Consider the following 16,378-nt stretch of genomic DNA (forward strand, 5'->3'; position numbering starts at 1 on the left):
TCAAGGATCTTTTCTTGCACTCCAAAACAAACCAGCAGAAACTCTCACGGAGGCCTCGATGTTCTAAACCTCAGCCATTGTTACATGACCTCACCCACAGAGAAGCTCTGAGGTTTTGTTTGTAACACTGAAGAGTTTTCCTGCTAAAAACAAGCTTCAAAAGCAGTTGGTAGAACAGTGTTTTTCCTTCCTTCAAGTCTCCTGAGTAAATTTGCCTTTGGAAAAAATACTGAAGATGGTGTTGTATGCAAATATGCCATGGATGCGACAACAAATGCAGACTTCACTTACAGCAACATTACGCACTTCAGAAAGCTCTAAAGTTTGCATTCACAGAAACAAAGAGATAATAATCACCATCTATTCAAAGTCAACATACATTACTAAAGCAGAATGCCCTGGTAGTTCACAGAAATAGCAATAAAATAACTATTATGGAATTTTTGCATAAAGGCGGTACACGTAGGACACAAAATTTCTATCAAAACCTACCCATTGGAATAGGAATTTGAAATACCTCAAAACTTGATAAAGCTGAAAACTCTTTAAGTGCTGATTATGTTTTCCTAGTCAGCACGATAATGTCCACTGAAGTCCTGTTCCTCCCTCTCTCTCTATCTTAAGTCCAAAAAGCTATTCCCAAAATAAACTTTCAACTAGAGTCTCTGGTAGGTTCCAAGCATGGGAGTATCAGCAGCGCAGAAGAGCAGTTGACCATCACACCCACGCACAAATCTGAATTTATTAGATGAAATGAGCATCTAGATGCACCCTCCTCCTCACTTCGGTTTCCCTGAACTTCCTTCTTCTCTTCTCACATCGAGCCCAGTGTTCTGTCCTTAGCACAGATCAATACCCCCAAGTCTGAGAAAAAGGGCGCAGAGGAAATCAAAAACAACCTTTAACATCTGGTTAATTACATGTCGCCAAATAAAGCAAAGGGGACACACACACACACCAAAAAACCCCTTGTGACAATCACACAATGCTTAATCACACAATTTTGGCAGCAATTAGTATTGGCCACTGACCCTTAATTCAGTCTGGAATCCATCCACAGACCTTAACTTGATTAGGGCTTTCTGCACAACAAATGTGAAATCCCACAGTTGCACATTTGTTTTTCTGCTTTAGCATCACGAGTTTTACGCAATATTGAACTATCTAGGCAAAAAATGGTAAAATTCAAACAAAGTTACTGTATAGACATTACTATGGAATTTATTACAGCATCTCCAACTATTTTCCTAAAAACTCCAGAGTTTAATTTTGGGCTAACTTGTCAAGTTAAAAACTAGACATATAATACTAACTTTTTAATTTAAATTTCAAAGGGAAATGAGTGCAGTAGGTTTAGTTTTGCTATGTAAACTGTAAAAATCAACTGCTAAAAGCCATAGTAGACCTCTAGTTAACTGAAAGGACTCAGCCTGTATAGAGAGGGAAAAAGCAAAACATGCACTCTCTCGGAGCTTAGCGCAGTGATTCCTGGAACACAAGATACGTGTGTATAACGCAGTTGCCATTTGAATGATTTAAACACCCAGATTGCCTCAAAAACACTTTTCTATGGCTGAAGTGACTGTAACAATCCAACAAGGTCTCATTCCTGATGAAAACATCACCTCATACTGTCACCTTGGCAAGAATTACCACAAATGTGGTTTAATAACTCCCAGAAACTTACAGATGCTACTATATTGGAAACTATTGCACAGATGCGACATTGAGGAGAGACCATCAGGTATCATGGTTTGTCAGTTACATAACTGTCAATTAGAATTTGATACACACAACTAACAATCCAGAAGCAGCTTTGGAAGCTCAGCAACTTTGTCTAAGGCCTGTTCTATGCTAAGAACTAGAAGCAAGCAGCTTAAAATAAAATATCCGTGCACAGAAGGCACTAGGCATTTTTGCATTCCACATGGAACCCCCCTCCCTCCCTCTCCTCTGTGGCCATATTTAGCTCACGTCTCTATGCTGTTCTGGCTCCACCAAACATCTTAAAAAGAAAAAGCACCGGAACGTTCTCCACTGTTACACACAGAGAAAAAGGAGCTTTTCCTGGGATAAACCCTTCAGCAGCATGCCTTGCATTTCTGTGTAAAAGGGCATGGTGTTATTACTTAATCTCCTCAGTCACTTCTTGTGTAATTTCAGTGAAGTAAATGGACTTTAACCCATCATCTGTCTATCCCACGGCTGTTACTAAAACACTTGGAGTTTGAAAAGATACTAACACCCCCTCTCACTCTTACGCTATCACCGTTGTACAAAGAAAGACTCATACTATCCAGACTTGCTTCTAGCTACAAACACAAGCGTTTTGTCTCCTGAAGTTCAGTTTTACATATTTTGGCAAAGCAACATCATCAGGACAGAAGCCTGGAAATTCACACCCTGACCTTCATTTGGCAGAAGCAAATATAAATCTTAGGACTGGCTTCAGCTGTGCCAGAAGCATGAAGAGCTTTCACCTGCAAATAAACCAGATGGTGGAATTACTCGTGTAGCTTCCACATGGGGCAACTGCTCATAAGATGTCAGATCTTCACAAAGTTCATGTTTAAAAAACTCTAAGAAAAAAAATCTAGCTAATTTGTATTCACATGCAGGCAATATCATATTTACATGTACAGAGACAAGCTCACTTAAGCTATTTCTATAATAAAATCTGTTACACTTATGCCCACGTGTCTCTAAAAATCTTGTGCTTTGGCTATTTAGAAAAGTTGCTATGAGCCTCTTCAGAATTTTTTCTAAATGAAATTTTTCTCCCTCGTGGCCCTGTTCCAAATCAGAACAGAAGCAGAGGGGATGCTCTCCAGCCTCTCCTCTAGCTCAAGATATCCTCAAACCTAAAGGGAGACAGAAAGCATAAAGCAGAAAATGAGATGAGGAGATGAAAGAAGAAACAGACACCAAAACTCTGAGAAATAACCAGCCTGTTTGAACCAAAAGGAAATAGATGAGGCAATGAAAGAAGAAACAGACACCAGAACTCTGAGAAATAACCAGCCTGTTTGAACCAAAAGGAAATAGATGAGGCCAGGAAGGAGAAAAACACAAGCAAACTTTCCACATTTCACCTCATTATCTTTCAACCCAATATCTTCTCAGCCGAATGGCCACGAAATGTCCAGGTCAGACATGTCACTGAAATATAATTCAGAGGAATAGCAACATGTTACTATTTAAAGAACTCATGAACCATACAAAACACAGACCTCGACAGAGAAGACCTAACCAGTTTGCTGAAGAATCACTCTAAGTAAAATAAAAACAGAGAAAGATTCATTAAATTATGGAGATTACACACAAGAACATGGATAGCATTTCTGGACTGCAGAATTCACTTTCAAACACATGTATCACTTGCACAATATTAAATGTCATTAAGTACTCTGTCATGTAGGGAAAAAAAAAGGCACAAAAACCCATAAAAACCAAAACAGAATACATAGAAAGAATGCACTCCTGGAGAAGTGTTTTAACAGGCTTGAGCTGCTCCAACCATCTCCATTAGGTCCTGTGCTGAACAATGTCATTCAGTCAGGGCACTCGGCATTTTCCAAGTAACGATATTCAGTACTGAGAGAAAAGTGAATTAATAAACAGACAGATAAATAGTTTACCACTTTGCAAATTATTCACCTGACATTTATGTCACTACCCTAGCGGGATCTCCTTCCAAGTGTCTCTGGCGCTCTACTTTCACACAAAAGGAAGATAATAAAGTTGAATACAATCCATACAGCTCTACCAAATTGTACCAGGAGGTCAAGGCTGCAGACCTGACACAGACAGCGGGCAGCAGGAACAAGCTGGACTGCCTGCATATGGGAATATAAGAAATTCCAGTTAAACAGAAGAAAAACCTTCTTTGGCACGTGGGTGTTTAAACACTGGAACAAGTCACCCAGAGAGGCTGTGGAGTCTCTGGAGATTTCAAAACGCAGCTGGGCAATGTCCTGAGGAACCTGCCCTGGCTGGCCCTGCTCTGAGCAAAGGGGTTGAACTACGTGATCACCATAGGTCCCTTTCAAGCTCAAGCATCCCGCAATTCCCTTTTAAGACTCTCTACTACTGCCAAAGAAGAAGACAGAAGAAAGAATCAGTAAAAAGCAACAGATCATTCTGATAATACCTGACAACTGCAAATCTTTCTTAAAGTCATCATCTCTGCTTTATAGTTAACTTTACAGACTACATGAAAGGCCTGAACAATTTACACAACTCAGAAGTTCAGGTTTCCTGCAACACAACTGTGACTGAAATTTTATCCATTACAAGCAAATAAATGCAAAGGAAACACTATGGAAAACAGCATTAAATGAAGAATTCCTTCTCATAACTGTTCTATTTGGAAATGAAAATAACCGATTGAAGTAGCAAGTCAGACTGTGCTGTCGTAGCTGTCTCTGCTTAGAGCAGCTCCTCCTGCCAAGAGCCACAGGACTTGTTCTGAAATGATCCCTTCAGCAGCACGATGTGCTTCACCAGGAGTCACTGGGGGAAGCCTCCGCCTCCACTTCCTGATACGAGTCCATATTTTCATATAAGGAAGAAGCATAAAGAAAATGAATGGAATCTAAAATTATTTTCCTGCCCAGACAAGTGTTGGAGTAAACACATTATCCTGATCTTTAAAGATTCTAAACTCCTATCAGCTGCTTGGGAAAGGGCCAAACAGTTCACCACAGTATCACAGTATCACAGTATGTTTGGGATTGGAAGGGACCTCAAAAGATCATCTAGTCCAATCCCCCTGCTGGAGCAGGAACACCTAGGTGAGGTCGCACAGGAACATGTCCAGGCGGGTTTTGAATGTCTCCAGAGAAGGAGACTCCACCACTTCCCTGGGCAGCCTGTTCCAGTGCTCTGTCACCCTCACTGAGAAGAAGTTTCTTCTCAAATTTAAGTGGAACCTCTTGTGTTCCAGCTTGATCCCATTACCCCTTGTCCTATCATTGTTTGCCACTGAGAAGAGTCTGGCTCCATCCTCATGGCACTCACCCTTTATATATTTATAAACATTAATAAGGTCCCCCCTTAGTCTCCTCTTCTCCAAACTAAAGAGACCCAGCTCCCTCAGCCTTTCTTCATAAGGGAGGTGCTCCACTCCCTTAATCATCTTCGTTGCCCTACGCTGGACCCTCTCCAGCAGTTCCCTGTCCTTCTTGAACTGAGGGGCCCAGAACTGGACACAATATTCCAGATGTGGTCTCACCAGGGCAGAGTAGAGGGGAAGGAGGACCTCTCTCGATCTACTAACCACCCCCCTTCTAATACACCCCAGGATGCCATTGGCCTTCCTGGCCACAAGGGCACAGTGCTGCCCCTCCTTGTCCAGAAAACAGGGAGTATCACATGAAGTTCTCAGATAACAAGTTCAGAACACAAGAGAGGAATGACTTATTCACACAACACATGAGGTATGGTGCTTACTGCCAGAAAACACAGGAGATGCAAAAGCCATACACAGGCTCAAGAGTTTTTAAAAATTAAGTCTATCCATAGAATAAAAATCCATACAAAACATCACCCCCACTGAGAGAGCTGACGTAAGCAGTAAGCCTGTATGCTGGCCTGGAAAAGAGCATGAGAATAAAGCACCTGCTGTCAAATTCTGCTTAGCTGTGGGAGACAAGCAGGACTGGAAACAATGGTCCTGTCACACACCAGGATCTCGGGGCTTTAGGCTTCAAGAGAGAACAGTACATTAGCCCAGAATGGCTGTTCCTGTGAAGAATGGTCTTTGGGTTGCCAAAACAGACAAACAAACAAACAAACAACACAGAAAGAAACTAAGACTGTTGGTGCAGCACATCATTTCTCCAAAACAGCAGTGAAACAGTGGCTTAAGATATTATCCATAAAACATTCAGCTCTCTAATGATGCCTGAGAAGATAATTTGCTTCCCCACCTTTCACAGGCTTTTTCAAAAACATCCACAGAAACTAAGGTGGACTAAAGAAAGATCTTTTTGATTGGTATTGAAATTGAAGCAGGATTGACCATTTATTCAAATGGCAAAAGGCTTCCAATGACTTACAAATGACTACCAATAGAAAGCCAGAGAAAGTAACACACAATTTCAGGAAAAAAGATGCAGTATTTAAGTAGTTCAAATGTATATTAAGATACTGAAGGGGAGAAACAAACAAAACGAACCACCACACACAAACAAAAAACCACCAACCCCACAACCCCTTTTGTCCTCTCAAAACTGCAAATACTTCAAGTCTGTCAGTCACACGGCTCTCTACTCCAGAAAACAATCCTGACGAGCACCCCACTAAACAGTCCAGTGCTAGAGAGAATATTATATGCACACCCAGAGAAGAGCAGCACCCGTAATCTATCCCACAGTCTGCTAATCCAGAATGCACATCAACACAAATTTCTGGAAACACTGGCTTTTGAAATCTATTCAAAAAAAACCTGCCACCTTCCTCCCGCCTAGCAACATAGGCAGGAATCCCAGCAAATCATAGCTAGCGTGGCTGGATACATGCCAACCTAACTGTATCATAGAACACTTAATCTGTTCAGTAATTATCACCACCATGAACAGTACAAAAAAAGCAACTGAATAAGCCACAAAAAGTACTTATTATTTGCACATGGAGTCCCAATGACCTTCCCTTCCTAAAGGACACCTGGCATTTTTTCTACACAAAAATGAACATTTATTTTCTTTATGTTAGTTCTTTGTGCATACTATTTATTTCTCCAGATGGACACTGTAATCATGATAAAGTTTCCTTCTCAAAAACAGGTCGTGGCAAGACTGTAAGCCCCCTTGAAATTATGCAGACTCACTTATTTGGTGAAGATACAGCTTCAAAAAGCCTGCTGTATTTCCCAAAAGATCACATCCCTCCTATTTGCAGTCTTATTTTGAACAGAAAGGGTATGGTCCACGCTGAAAAAAAAAGGAAATTTAGGAAGCAAAACATTAAGCAACCTCATGGTAGAGTGAACCTATCTAATGCACAGTTTTCCTATTTAGAGATTTTACGTATGTGGGTCTGGGGAAACAGCTACTTCGAACACCATTGAGCACACTCCTCTGCTACGATTCCATTCAATTGTGACAGGTCACACAAAGTCAATAAGTCTGTGCTCAGAACTGACCATTCACGATGACAGACTCAGCGACACCAGCCAAGTGTGGCTCCATGCATAAATAGTCAAACCATGCTTCCAAGCACCAAGAAACAAACCAAATAAACAAACAAAACAGTAATAAATCCAAGGCTTTGCATTTTTCCTTCAAAAAATAAAACCACAGTTTCTGGTACCTAACATGTCTGTGGGTCACTAGCAATGTTCTTTCTGAGGAAAATATCAGCATTCCACAGTAACAGCCAGACTTCGAACACATACCCATTAACCTTCAGCCACAGTAAGAAACAAGAAATACTTCACAGGTATCTGACAGAGCTTTGCACTGTGTAAGACAGAGATTTAACTCCCAGGTACCTCACAAACCAAGAGCCCTCCTGCAATTCCACCTTGAATACGTGACAGAAAACCAAACATGTCTCCTCTCACCCTGACACTGCAACCCCAGAGCAGCAGACTGCTCCAAATCTTGCAGACTTTAGCTCCCAGTGAAAAACATTCAAGGCTGAAACCAGACAGAGGCAGTCTGGGGGAAACAGATGGCAGGCTATTTAGAACAGTTTCACTGTTATTAACACGATCATGGCATTCCTCCTGGAACCCTTCTCATGCACTCCCAATGTCCCTATAAAAAACAAACCTGAAACCCAGCAGCAGCTTTACATCAGGATATTAACAACCAAAACAAGGCACTGCAGCCAGTCCTAAAATTCTGCCAGTATGATGCTATAAACCACAGTTTATTCTCATTCTTACAAGAGCATTAGAAATTAATAACAGAGTTTGTATTCTGCTATAAAGAAAGAGTGTTACTGTATCATCCACAATCGAGGAATGATTTAAACCTTTATATATCACAGGCTGAGTAGTTAACTTTTACCAGTTTCTTTTTAGGTAAAGGGGACTACATACTCAAACCTTAAGGAGCATAAAGAATAATTATCCACATACAAACACAAGCAACACTTGATAAATACACAGCATGTGAAACAGTGAGCTCCCCAGAGACGGGTGCTCAATGGAACCGAGCGAGCACCTCCCTCCAGAGCCGCTGTCAAGAGAATTCCCACCTTCCCAGGGAATTCTCAGCTTCCCAGGGAATTCCCAGCTTCCCAGGGAATTCCCAGCTTGCACTCACCCTTCAGCGCAGCCCCAGGACAGGGGTGTCTCCCGCCTCTCCTGCGGACACAAACAGCGACGCTCGTTTAAGACACATCCCCTGAGAACCACAACTCCGGTGCCGGTGCGAGCACCTCCGGTTTCCCCCGCAGCCCCTTCCCCGCCGAGGCGAACCCCGCGCTCAGGGCCGGGGGAGCGGGCCCGGGGCTTTACATAACGGCGGCTGCTCCCCCGCCCGCCACCGGACACGGGGAGGGAGCGCCCGTGGGGGGCTCGCCCCTCAGCGAGCGGCGATGGCGGGAAAGGCAGCGCGGGGGAAACAACGGCCCCCGCTCGCACACCCGGCAGCAGCCAAGCCGCGAGGGGAGGGGCAGGCAAACCCGCCCGCCGGCCCAGCCCCGCCCGCCGGCCCTGGCTCCGGTATCGGTACCGGCCGCTCTTCCACCGCCCCCTCACCCGCTTCTCCTCCGCCGCCACCTCCAGCCGCTGGCAACTCCGCAGCTCAATAACGCGCCCGCCCATTGGGCCGCGCCCGCCCCCAACAAGCCCCGCAGTGATTGGCCGCTTCCTCCTCCGCGTCTCCCTCCTCTCCCCCGCACCCCGCCGCCGCCGCTCCGTGTGCGGAACCTGCCCCGTCGCACCGCCGCCGGAGCGCCGCCAGCAGCGGAGGGCTGGGCGGCGGCCGCGCCGCGTCCGCCAAGGCAGCGGAACGGAAACTTCCCGGAACCCTCGTGGCTGGATGCGCTTCCTGTAGCGGTCGGTCCTCGCGGCGGCTTCCGTTTCCGGGTGGCGGCCGCGTCCTGAGGAGGGTCAGGGAGCGGGCAGGTACCGGGCCCGGGGAAGGGGAGCGGGCCGGGCCCTCTGAGCCGCTGCCCGCCCGGGACGGTCTGCGTGTGGGCTGGGAGCGGCGGGCGGAGGCGTTTGCTGCCCCGGAGCCGCACGCTCGCCGTTCTCCGGACACCCGCCCCGCCCGGGGGGCCTGGGCTTCCGCGGCAGGGGTGCGGGTAATCCTGGGGGAGCTTTCCGGGCATTCGAGCCCTTGTTCGGGTTTCCTCTGCAAGAGAATCCCCCTCGCGTGCCTCCCCATCTTGGGGGTTCAGGAGTTGCAGGCGTTGCGCTGTGTCCTTGGCACCATTGTGTCAGTTCTTCCAAAAATTAAGGACGTTAAACAGAGCACGAGTGTGATGGGAGCGGCTGAGGGACCTGGGGGGTTCAGCTGGAGAACAGGAGCTGAGGGGAGACCTTCTGATCTCTGAACTGCCTGAAAGGAGCTTGGAGCCAGGGGGGTCGGGCTCTGCTCCCCAGGAACAAGCGCCAGGAGCAGAGGAAGCGGCCGCAAGTTGCGCCAGGGGAGGTTGAGGTTGGATCTGGGAACAATTTCTTCCCCAAAGGGCTGTGGGGCATTGGAACAGGCTGCCCAGGGCAGTGCTGGAGTCACCATCCCTGCAGGGGTTTAAAAGGCATTTAGATGAGGTTCTCAGGGACATGGGGCAGTGCCAGGGGTGGGTTATGGTTGGACTTGGCCTTGAGGGGCTTTTCCAACCAAAATGATTCAATTATTCTAAATCTATTCTTCTCAACCAGATATGTGTTAAAATGGGAAATCCCAACTCAGAAGAGTCTCAGGTGCTTTGTGAAAATAGAGATTTCAAAGCCATTGGTGTCTTATTGTAGTCCATTTTCTCACTGAAATCGTTCACCTTCCCATCTGTCCTGATCACCGTTTTTAATGACAACCTCAGTATTTTCATAGTTCTCTCCAAGGTGTATCTAAATAACACACATATTTCCCAGTCTTGTGAAATGACTAGTAAGGTGCATCTCCTTGTCCATCTGACCTGTACCTGTCTATCACCTCAGTTATGTTTGACCAAATTAGAGGCAACTTAAAAGGAGCTGAGGAGCCAAGTATTAGTTTTTCTCGTATTTCCTCCAGAGCTCAGTGATCACAGCTCGTCCTTACCTAAATTAGAGATTTCCAAACTGGACTCTTGAGCTTTTTGATACACTCTGGAAAGCCTGCAAGTTGGTGGGCCCTGCTATTGCTAAAGTGCATTTACAGACACTGGCACAGAAAATTTACATAGCTGCTTCATGAATGTGAGGGCAGTGACTCACAACACAGCAGCACGTCAGTCTGCACAGTTTACCTTACTGTGCTTAATCACCAGCTTCTGAAATGCAGCATACAGTCTCTTCGTTCTACAGCATATAAATGCAGAAGATGCTTTATGTGCGGTGTTATGTGCTTTGGAATATTTCTCGTAACCTCCCTGTTTTTCCTGTATTATTGTTCTTTTCAAGTGTGCGAAAATACTCTCTGAGCAATAAAAAACCTTTTATCGTTGTAGGTATGGGGCACGGAAGTGAACATGGCCATGGTCATGGCAAAATGGAACTCCCCGACTACCGGCAGTGGAAGATAGAGGGCACTCCGCTGGAGCAGGTCCAGGAGAGGCTGGCTAAGAGGGGCCTGAGGGATCCATGGGCTCGGTGAGTCCAAGTGTCCCCAAAATCATCTTGATATGTCATCTTGCAACATCAACTGAACCTTGTCATTGCAGATTATTCTGTCTTTAGTAAAAAGAGTGAGAACGCATCTCAGATATATGAGTCAGAGTTTCAGTTAAGTTTTACCTGTTAACTTGTCCCACTCTACAATAAATACCTCCTCTTTTTTTAGCTGGAGTGATTCTGGATCATTTAGGCAGTTGTTAAAACAGGGCTTAACATATTTCTCCCACATCAGGAATTATGTAGTACTTTGCTCAAGTACGCTTTAATCTTGGGGAATACAAATCCTAAATGTTTTGTGCTGTGTAGTCTGGTTCTTCTGGAAGCGAAAAGCTGCATGAGCCAACTATTCCAGGAGCCTTCACTTGAAGTCACTAGGAGAAAAATGCACGAGCAAATAAGTAATCTGTTAAAAAGTTGTACACGCTGTAATCTCTGGAGGGGTTTGCGATTGATGGCACTTCCTTTGAAACAGTTTAAGGCTGTAAGCATTGGGTAAAACATAATCCTAAACACTCATATCGCAATCAAAATTATCAGTTGCCAATGAACTTTGCAGGCCTGTGTCACATTCATGTTGCCTTTGTTTCTGTGGAGTGCAAGCACTGTTCACTCTGTTTTTTCCTTTGCTTCAGACAAAATTGTTTTCAGCAAGCAATAAGTTTATTCCCATAAAGAACCAGACAGTTTAATATCATAAATTTAGTGTAAATTAAACCGACTTTCAGTGCATACACTTCCAAGTTCAGGAAGGGCTACATTCCTAGAAGAAAAATGAAACCAAAAGATACTCTCCAAGCCAATACACCTTCATCCTGAATCACAGAAACCATCTGCACAACGTGATTATCAATGGATGAAAATACTTGACCCCCTTGTTTAAAAAAACCTGTATCTTCTCTGGAAATGGTGGTTTTGTTGCAAATGGGGTTTTTTCCCCTTTTCTGAAGGACTTTGACTCCTCAGAAGAGACAAACTGGGTCCATTTCTCTAGGTTACACTGGTGGTGCTGCACATAAATACTTGTAGTCAGTTACAGCAGTGACTAGTGTTTCAATAATAATATAGGTTGAAAACAGTAAGGCAAAGCAGGGTGAGGTTTGTCAATATTCTGTAGCTTTTTAGCTAAACACAATCTTCTCAGATTTTTTTTAATGAGTTTTAGTAGCTTTTTCTGACCCTAATACAGTTAAGTGTTATATTGTAAAACAAAAGGTGCCTCCACACTAGGATGAGTTTCCCATAGCTGGAGAAACATTCCCTTTTAAGATGTTAACTGTGCTAGATACTGTCACACTGTCCAGCCTTCCTGGTTACTGCAGCCCAGGCATGTGCTCCTGGCTTCTGATTTGGTTTGAAACAGAGTAAAACCAGAAGACAATCATTACATCAGTTCGGGGAGGCAATTCTGTTACTAGAATTAAGTTGTTTGCTGGCATTGCATGTATCTCAAATTATATGCATAGAGTTAATGAACTTGTGGCAACACCTGTTACTTAAATGATAGAAATGTGACAGTCTGAGTGAATATCTAGTTGAAATACCTTTGTATTTTTTTCTGAACAAAGATATTCCTGGTAATGTTTAGTACAGTGGCTCCACTGATCTTGTTTTGTTCTTTTGGTTTGATTTTTCTTCTAGGAACGAAGCCTGGAGATACATGGGTGGCTTTGCAAAACCTGTCACCTTGGCAGAAGTCTTTACCAGGGGACTCAAGTGGGGATCTGTAGCATTTGTCATAGCTCTTGGCATTGAATACGCACTGTTTCCTCCAAAGAACGGAGGCCATCACTGAAGATCAAATACAATTTAATACTTACTGATTACTACTCTGAAATAAACGTAAGCCTGCTGATCACTCTGTACTTAAAATGTGCATATTAAAGGCCACCACAGGCAAAACCATGTTTGTTTGCTTTTATTATATTTTTGTGGAAGGATCAGAAAATATAGCCAGCATGATTTACTTGACTTCAACACAGGGAAAAAAAGACAACACACATAGGCTCTTGGGTTTGCTGTACCATCCTTTAAAGAACTGGGGAAGCTATTAACCCAGGTCTTTCAAGCCCTGCCAACATTCTGTTAAATGAAATTGAGAAAGTGTGTTGCTTTTAAGAGAAAAATTGTACTGTATTAATTACAGGTTTAACAATGAGTATTTGCTAGTAAGTGGTAATGCATGATTTGTCATTTCTTAGAAGTATTTGTCACCATTCACTCTTATGTCTCTAAAGAAAAAAGAAATATGACCTTAAAGCTTTAAAAAGTACCCAAAGTATATGAAAACACCAAAGCTTATACTTAATCATATTGAACAGTTAATTTGGCAGACACTATGCACCAAAATCTGCAGTGTAACATCCAGAAATTAACAATTACATTGCTGCCACATTTACTAACCAAAGTAGAATACAGCAAACAGTTCCATTAAAAATCAAGAGCTTTATTTACACTAGCTGAAGAAACATTATTTTCAAGCACTAGCAGATGAACACAGATTTAAAAGTTGCTATAATCATTTTCAGCATACTTAATCTTGGTATGTTATTTATTTAGACCAAAAGATGTAAAATACATAAAATGCAGTTTGGCTGCTCTATAAACTAATAAATTTCTTGATAATTTTGAAAACAGATCATTTTGTTTATCATGACTTTATTGTATATGAAGGAAGTTGAAACAATCAAAATCTTAACTCTTCTAATTTCAGCCATAGCTTCCAGGAAACTTACATACAAGCAAGTAGTCTCAATTTAAATCTCCACAGATGCAAAATTAAAAATTTAAAAATTAAACTCATGCATAAGTGCTGTCTCATATAGGGAAGATCATAAGAATCAGCCTTATCAACATTCTACATAAGCAAATATATTGGACATATTTACTGTTAGACTAGACTAGTTTAGGTAAAATTTATATATTTATTAATTAAGGTGGTATCATTCAACAATTTAACAGCCAGATGGCAGCCATGGCCCTAAACAACAAGTTATGTTGACTATATTTTGCCAGTATTGTGGAATATAAAAATGTCTCATTATTATGCATACAATACTCAAAGATTTTTATTCCACAGGTATTACAACACTAATCCTGCCTGAGGCTGGAGTATTTGCTGTGCATTAAAATACCAGAACTGAATCTGTGTCTGCGGTAACCATGGCAATGGCTGGCCTTGCATCCCAACAGCCTTTCTGCCAGCACAGGTGTTTCACAGGGCACAGAACGGGCTCACAAACCGCATACATGACTCCAACACCACAGTCAGGAAGCTCTTTCTGGATGTTAAGTTCTGAAAAACAACTGCTGATGCTCCACTTTCTGAAATGCAGGTGGAAATCCCATCTCCATCATTAGTCAAGGAGCTATTCCTGCTCACCTGGAAAGATACTTGTGATTTATCTATTGGTTTTGCTGATGCTGCCTACTTAACATCATTACATCATTGGCATAATCTTCCAAATGTGTATGTTACAGAGAAGTTAAAGCAGCTAAATGATTTCAATACGAGCAGGTTGTAACTCTGTGACATTAACCTGCCTTGAAATCTCTCCTGAAAACCTTCCTACAAAAAAAATCTTCTTTGTTGAACTTTCAAACTAGGAGCTTCTATCCTGCCATTAGATCTTTGCCAGATCAGCATTTATTAGATGGACTTTCTACATGCAGCTAACTGAAGTTACAAGTGTTTGCTTCAAGGAGTTTTACAAGGAACACACTCAGGATCTACACTTGTCTTCCTATTAAGTTTACCGATTTCATCATGGGTATCAAAACAATCAGGGATTCATCCAAACTGTTTTAAAAGTGCGACAGGGAACTGATTTTACAGATGCTTTATACGTTCTCTATCCTCAGTTGTAGGCCAAATAGAAATCTGAAAATTAGATAATCCTTTTACCATTGTTCCAATGGAGAAGAAAAACCCTTGAAAATAGTCTGTTCCCCTAGTGACTTAGTCTTTTTTTTAATAAAAATAATAATGATTAAAGCAACATCAACACATAACAAATGAAACTAGTTACACTTTTTATATATACAGATGGAATGCACTCACCCTGAACATACTAAGTCTGATTTTGAAATATACAGCATAAAAGACAAGTTCATAGCATTTAGAAGGCACAAATCCTTCAAGATTTTTTTGTTTGACATAACTAGGAGAATCTACAAAATTAAACATATAAAACCTGTTAGGAAAGCATAGAGAGACGTATGTTCAATCCAGAGACTTATATCCAACACGCTCTAAATTGAAACGTACAGGACTATCTCTTTACAATCACATCTAATCTTACTGGTACGCTCTGTGTTCTACACATATACTGATGTACAGTTCCCATTCTACACATATACTGATGTACAGTTCCAGACCACATAAGAACCTATCCATGAACAAAACATAGTATTTCAACTTAAAAACAGGGCAGAGAATGAAAGAAACTTGCATACAGCTCATAAATGCTTCCTGTAAAAATGTGAAAACTGCCCAGTAAGCGTATGAAAATGACGTTAATTAAGAGAAAAGTGGAGTAAGCAAACAGAAAAGTAGATCGGTTGGTTAAGTAATGGCTGCGTTGTCAAATCATTCATTCAATCATTAAAAAAAAAAAGTCTTCCTTCATAAGCCTGCAGCCATACTATCTCATTAAACCTCTTCTATTAATTAGCCTATACAAGTCTTTATGTGTTTGTGTGGAATAGATCCATGGAGAAAGTGTGACTAGACCCACAGCAGGTAGCTGGTTTCCTTCTACCTCAGCACCAACCCAATGCCATGTGTTAGCAACAGGGACACCACGACCACCTCAAACAGATATTAGAGTGAGAGCCTGGCCATACAACTGCAGCAAGAAATTATTGTGTGGGTGATCTCTTTCTGCCCCCATTTTCCCTGCAGTTCCAAAGAAAACGTGTCTCTCTGCACAGCAACAGAATTGTGCTTCCACCGATGCACACAAAAAAAAAATCACTCACTGTTCTGTAAAAGCATTGAAACCCATCGAGCTGGCAGTTATAAGTTATATGTCTAATTTCATCCTATATAGAGGTGGTTTTCGTCTTGTTCAGCTGATAAAACAGTCCACAATTTTGTGTTTTAGGCCTTTAAGGGAGCAGCTCCAGCTACAACACCAGCACCTCGGAGTAAGTTGCTTCACAGAAGTTGCTGGTTTATACCAAGGGAATCACAACAAGACATTACTGAACATTTACTGAAGGCTACACAACAACGGGAAGCGTACAACTTTCACATACATGTAGCATCCTCACTACGAATGCTCAGACACAGCAAGACAGGAGTGAAGTAAGGGCTTTGCTTCTGTGTAACTCCCGCCACAACGCTTACAAAAGTCTGCACCTGCTCACTGAACAACGCTCTGCTACCACCCAACGGCTACTGGGGCCAACAGAAAGCTGTTTGACCTCTTCTCACACCAGCAGAAGTATAAAAAAATATTGTCCCATAAACGTCTACACACGTACCGACCGTTCTGCCGCCAACATCTTCCCACAGAGCTACGCCGGGCGCCATTTTGTGCGTGACCGCCACGCCCCCAGGCGGGCGGGAAGAGCCGGCCCTCCGCCCAGCCCGCCCCGCCGCCATCT

The 16,378-nt window shown here is 42.9% G+C and overlaps 2 protein-coding genes across 10 annotated transcripts in view; one reads left to right on the forward strand and one right to left on the reverse strand.

Moving 5' to 3' along the window:
• HYCC2 (hyccin PI4KA lipid kinase complex subunit 2) overlaps positions 1-16,298 on the reverse strand; it is a 57,755-nt gene extending 41,457 nt beyond the window's left edge. For 5 of the 8 annotated variants that reach the window (XR_014184439.1, XM_082056463.1, XM_082056465.1 and 2 more), the window contains exon 1: positions 16,256-16,298. The gene's annotated coding sequence lies outside the window, so the exon portion shown is untranslated. Of the gene's footprint in view, positions 1-8,273; positions 8,315-8,710; positions 8,818-16,255 lie in introns of those variants that run through there. The other 3 variants (XM_082056459.1, XM_082056460.1, XM_082056462.1) reach the window with 3 other exon arrangements.
• Positions 8,873-12,673, forward strand: NDUFB3 (NADH:ubiquinone oxidoreductase subunit B3). 2 transcript variants are annotated; one of them, XM_082056477.1, is made up of 3 exons: positions 8,873-9,010; positions 10,606-10,747; positions 12,410-12,673. In XM_082056477.1, exons 2-3 carry the CDS (start codon positions 10,608-10,610, stop codon positions 12,561-12,563), a joined length of 294 nt encoding a protein of 97 aa, XP_081912603.1. In that variant the 5' UTR covers positions 8,873-9,010; positions 10,606-10,607; the 3' UTR covers positions 12,564-12,673. The 2 variants fall into 2 exon arrangements, with proteins under 2 accessions (XP_081912603.1, XP_081912602.1); XM_082056476.1 differs by having other exon boundaries at positions 8,939-9,079.
• Positions 16,299-16,378: the final 80 nt, after the last annotated feature.

The sequence above is a fragment of the Streptopelia decaocto genome, assembly GCF_964273445.1.
Source record: "Streptopelia decaocto genome assembly, chromosome: 6".
Classification (NCBI taxonomy): Eukaryota; Metazoa; Chordata; class Aves; order Columbiformes; family Columbidae; genus Streptopelia; species Streptopelia decaocto.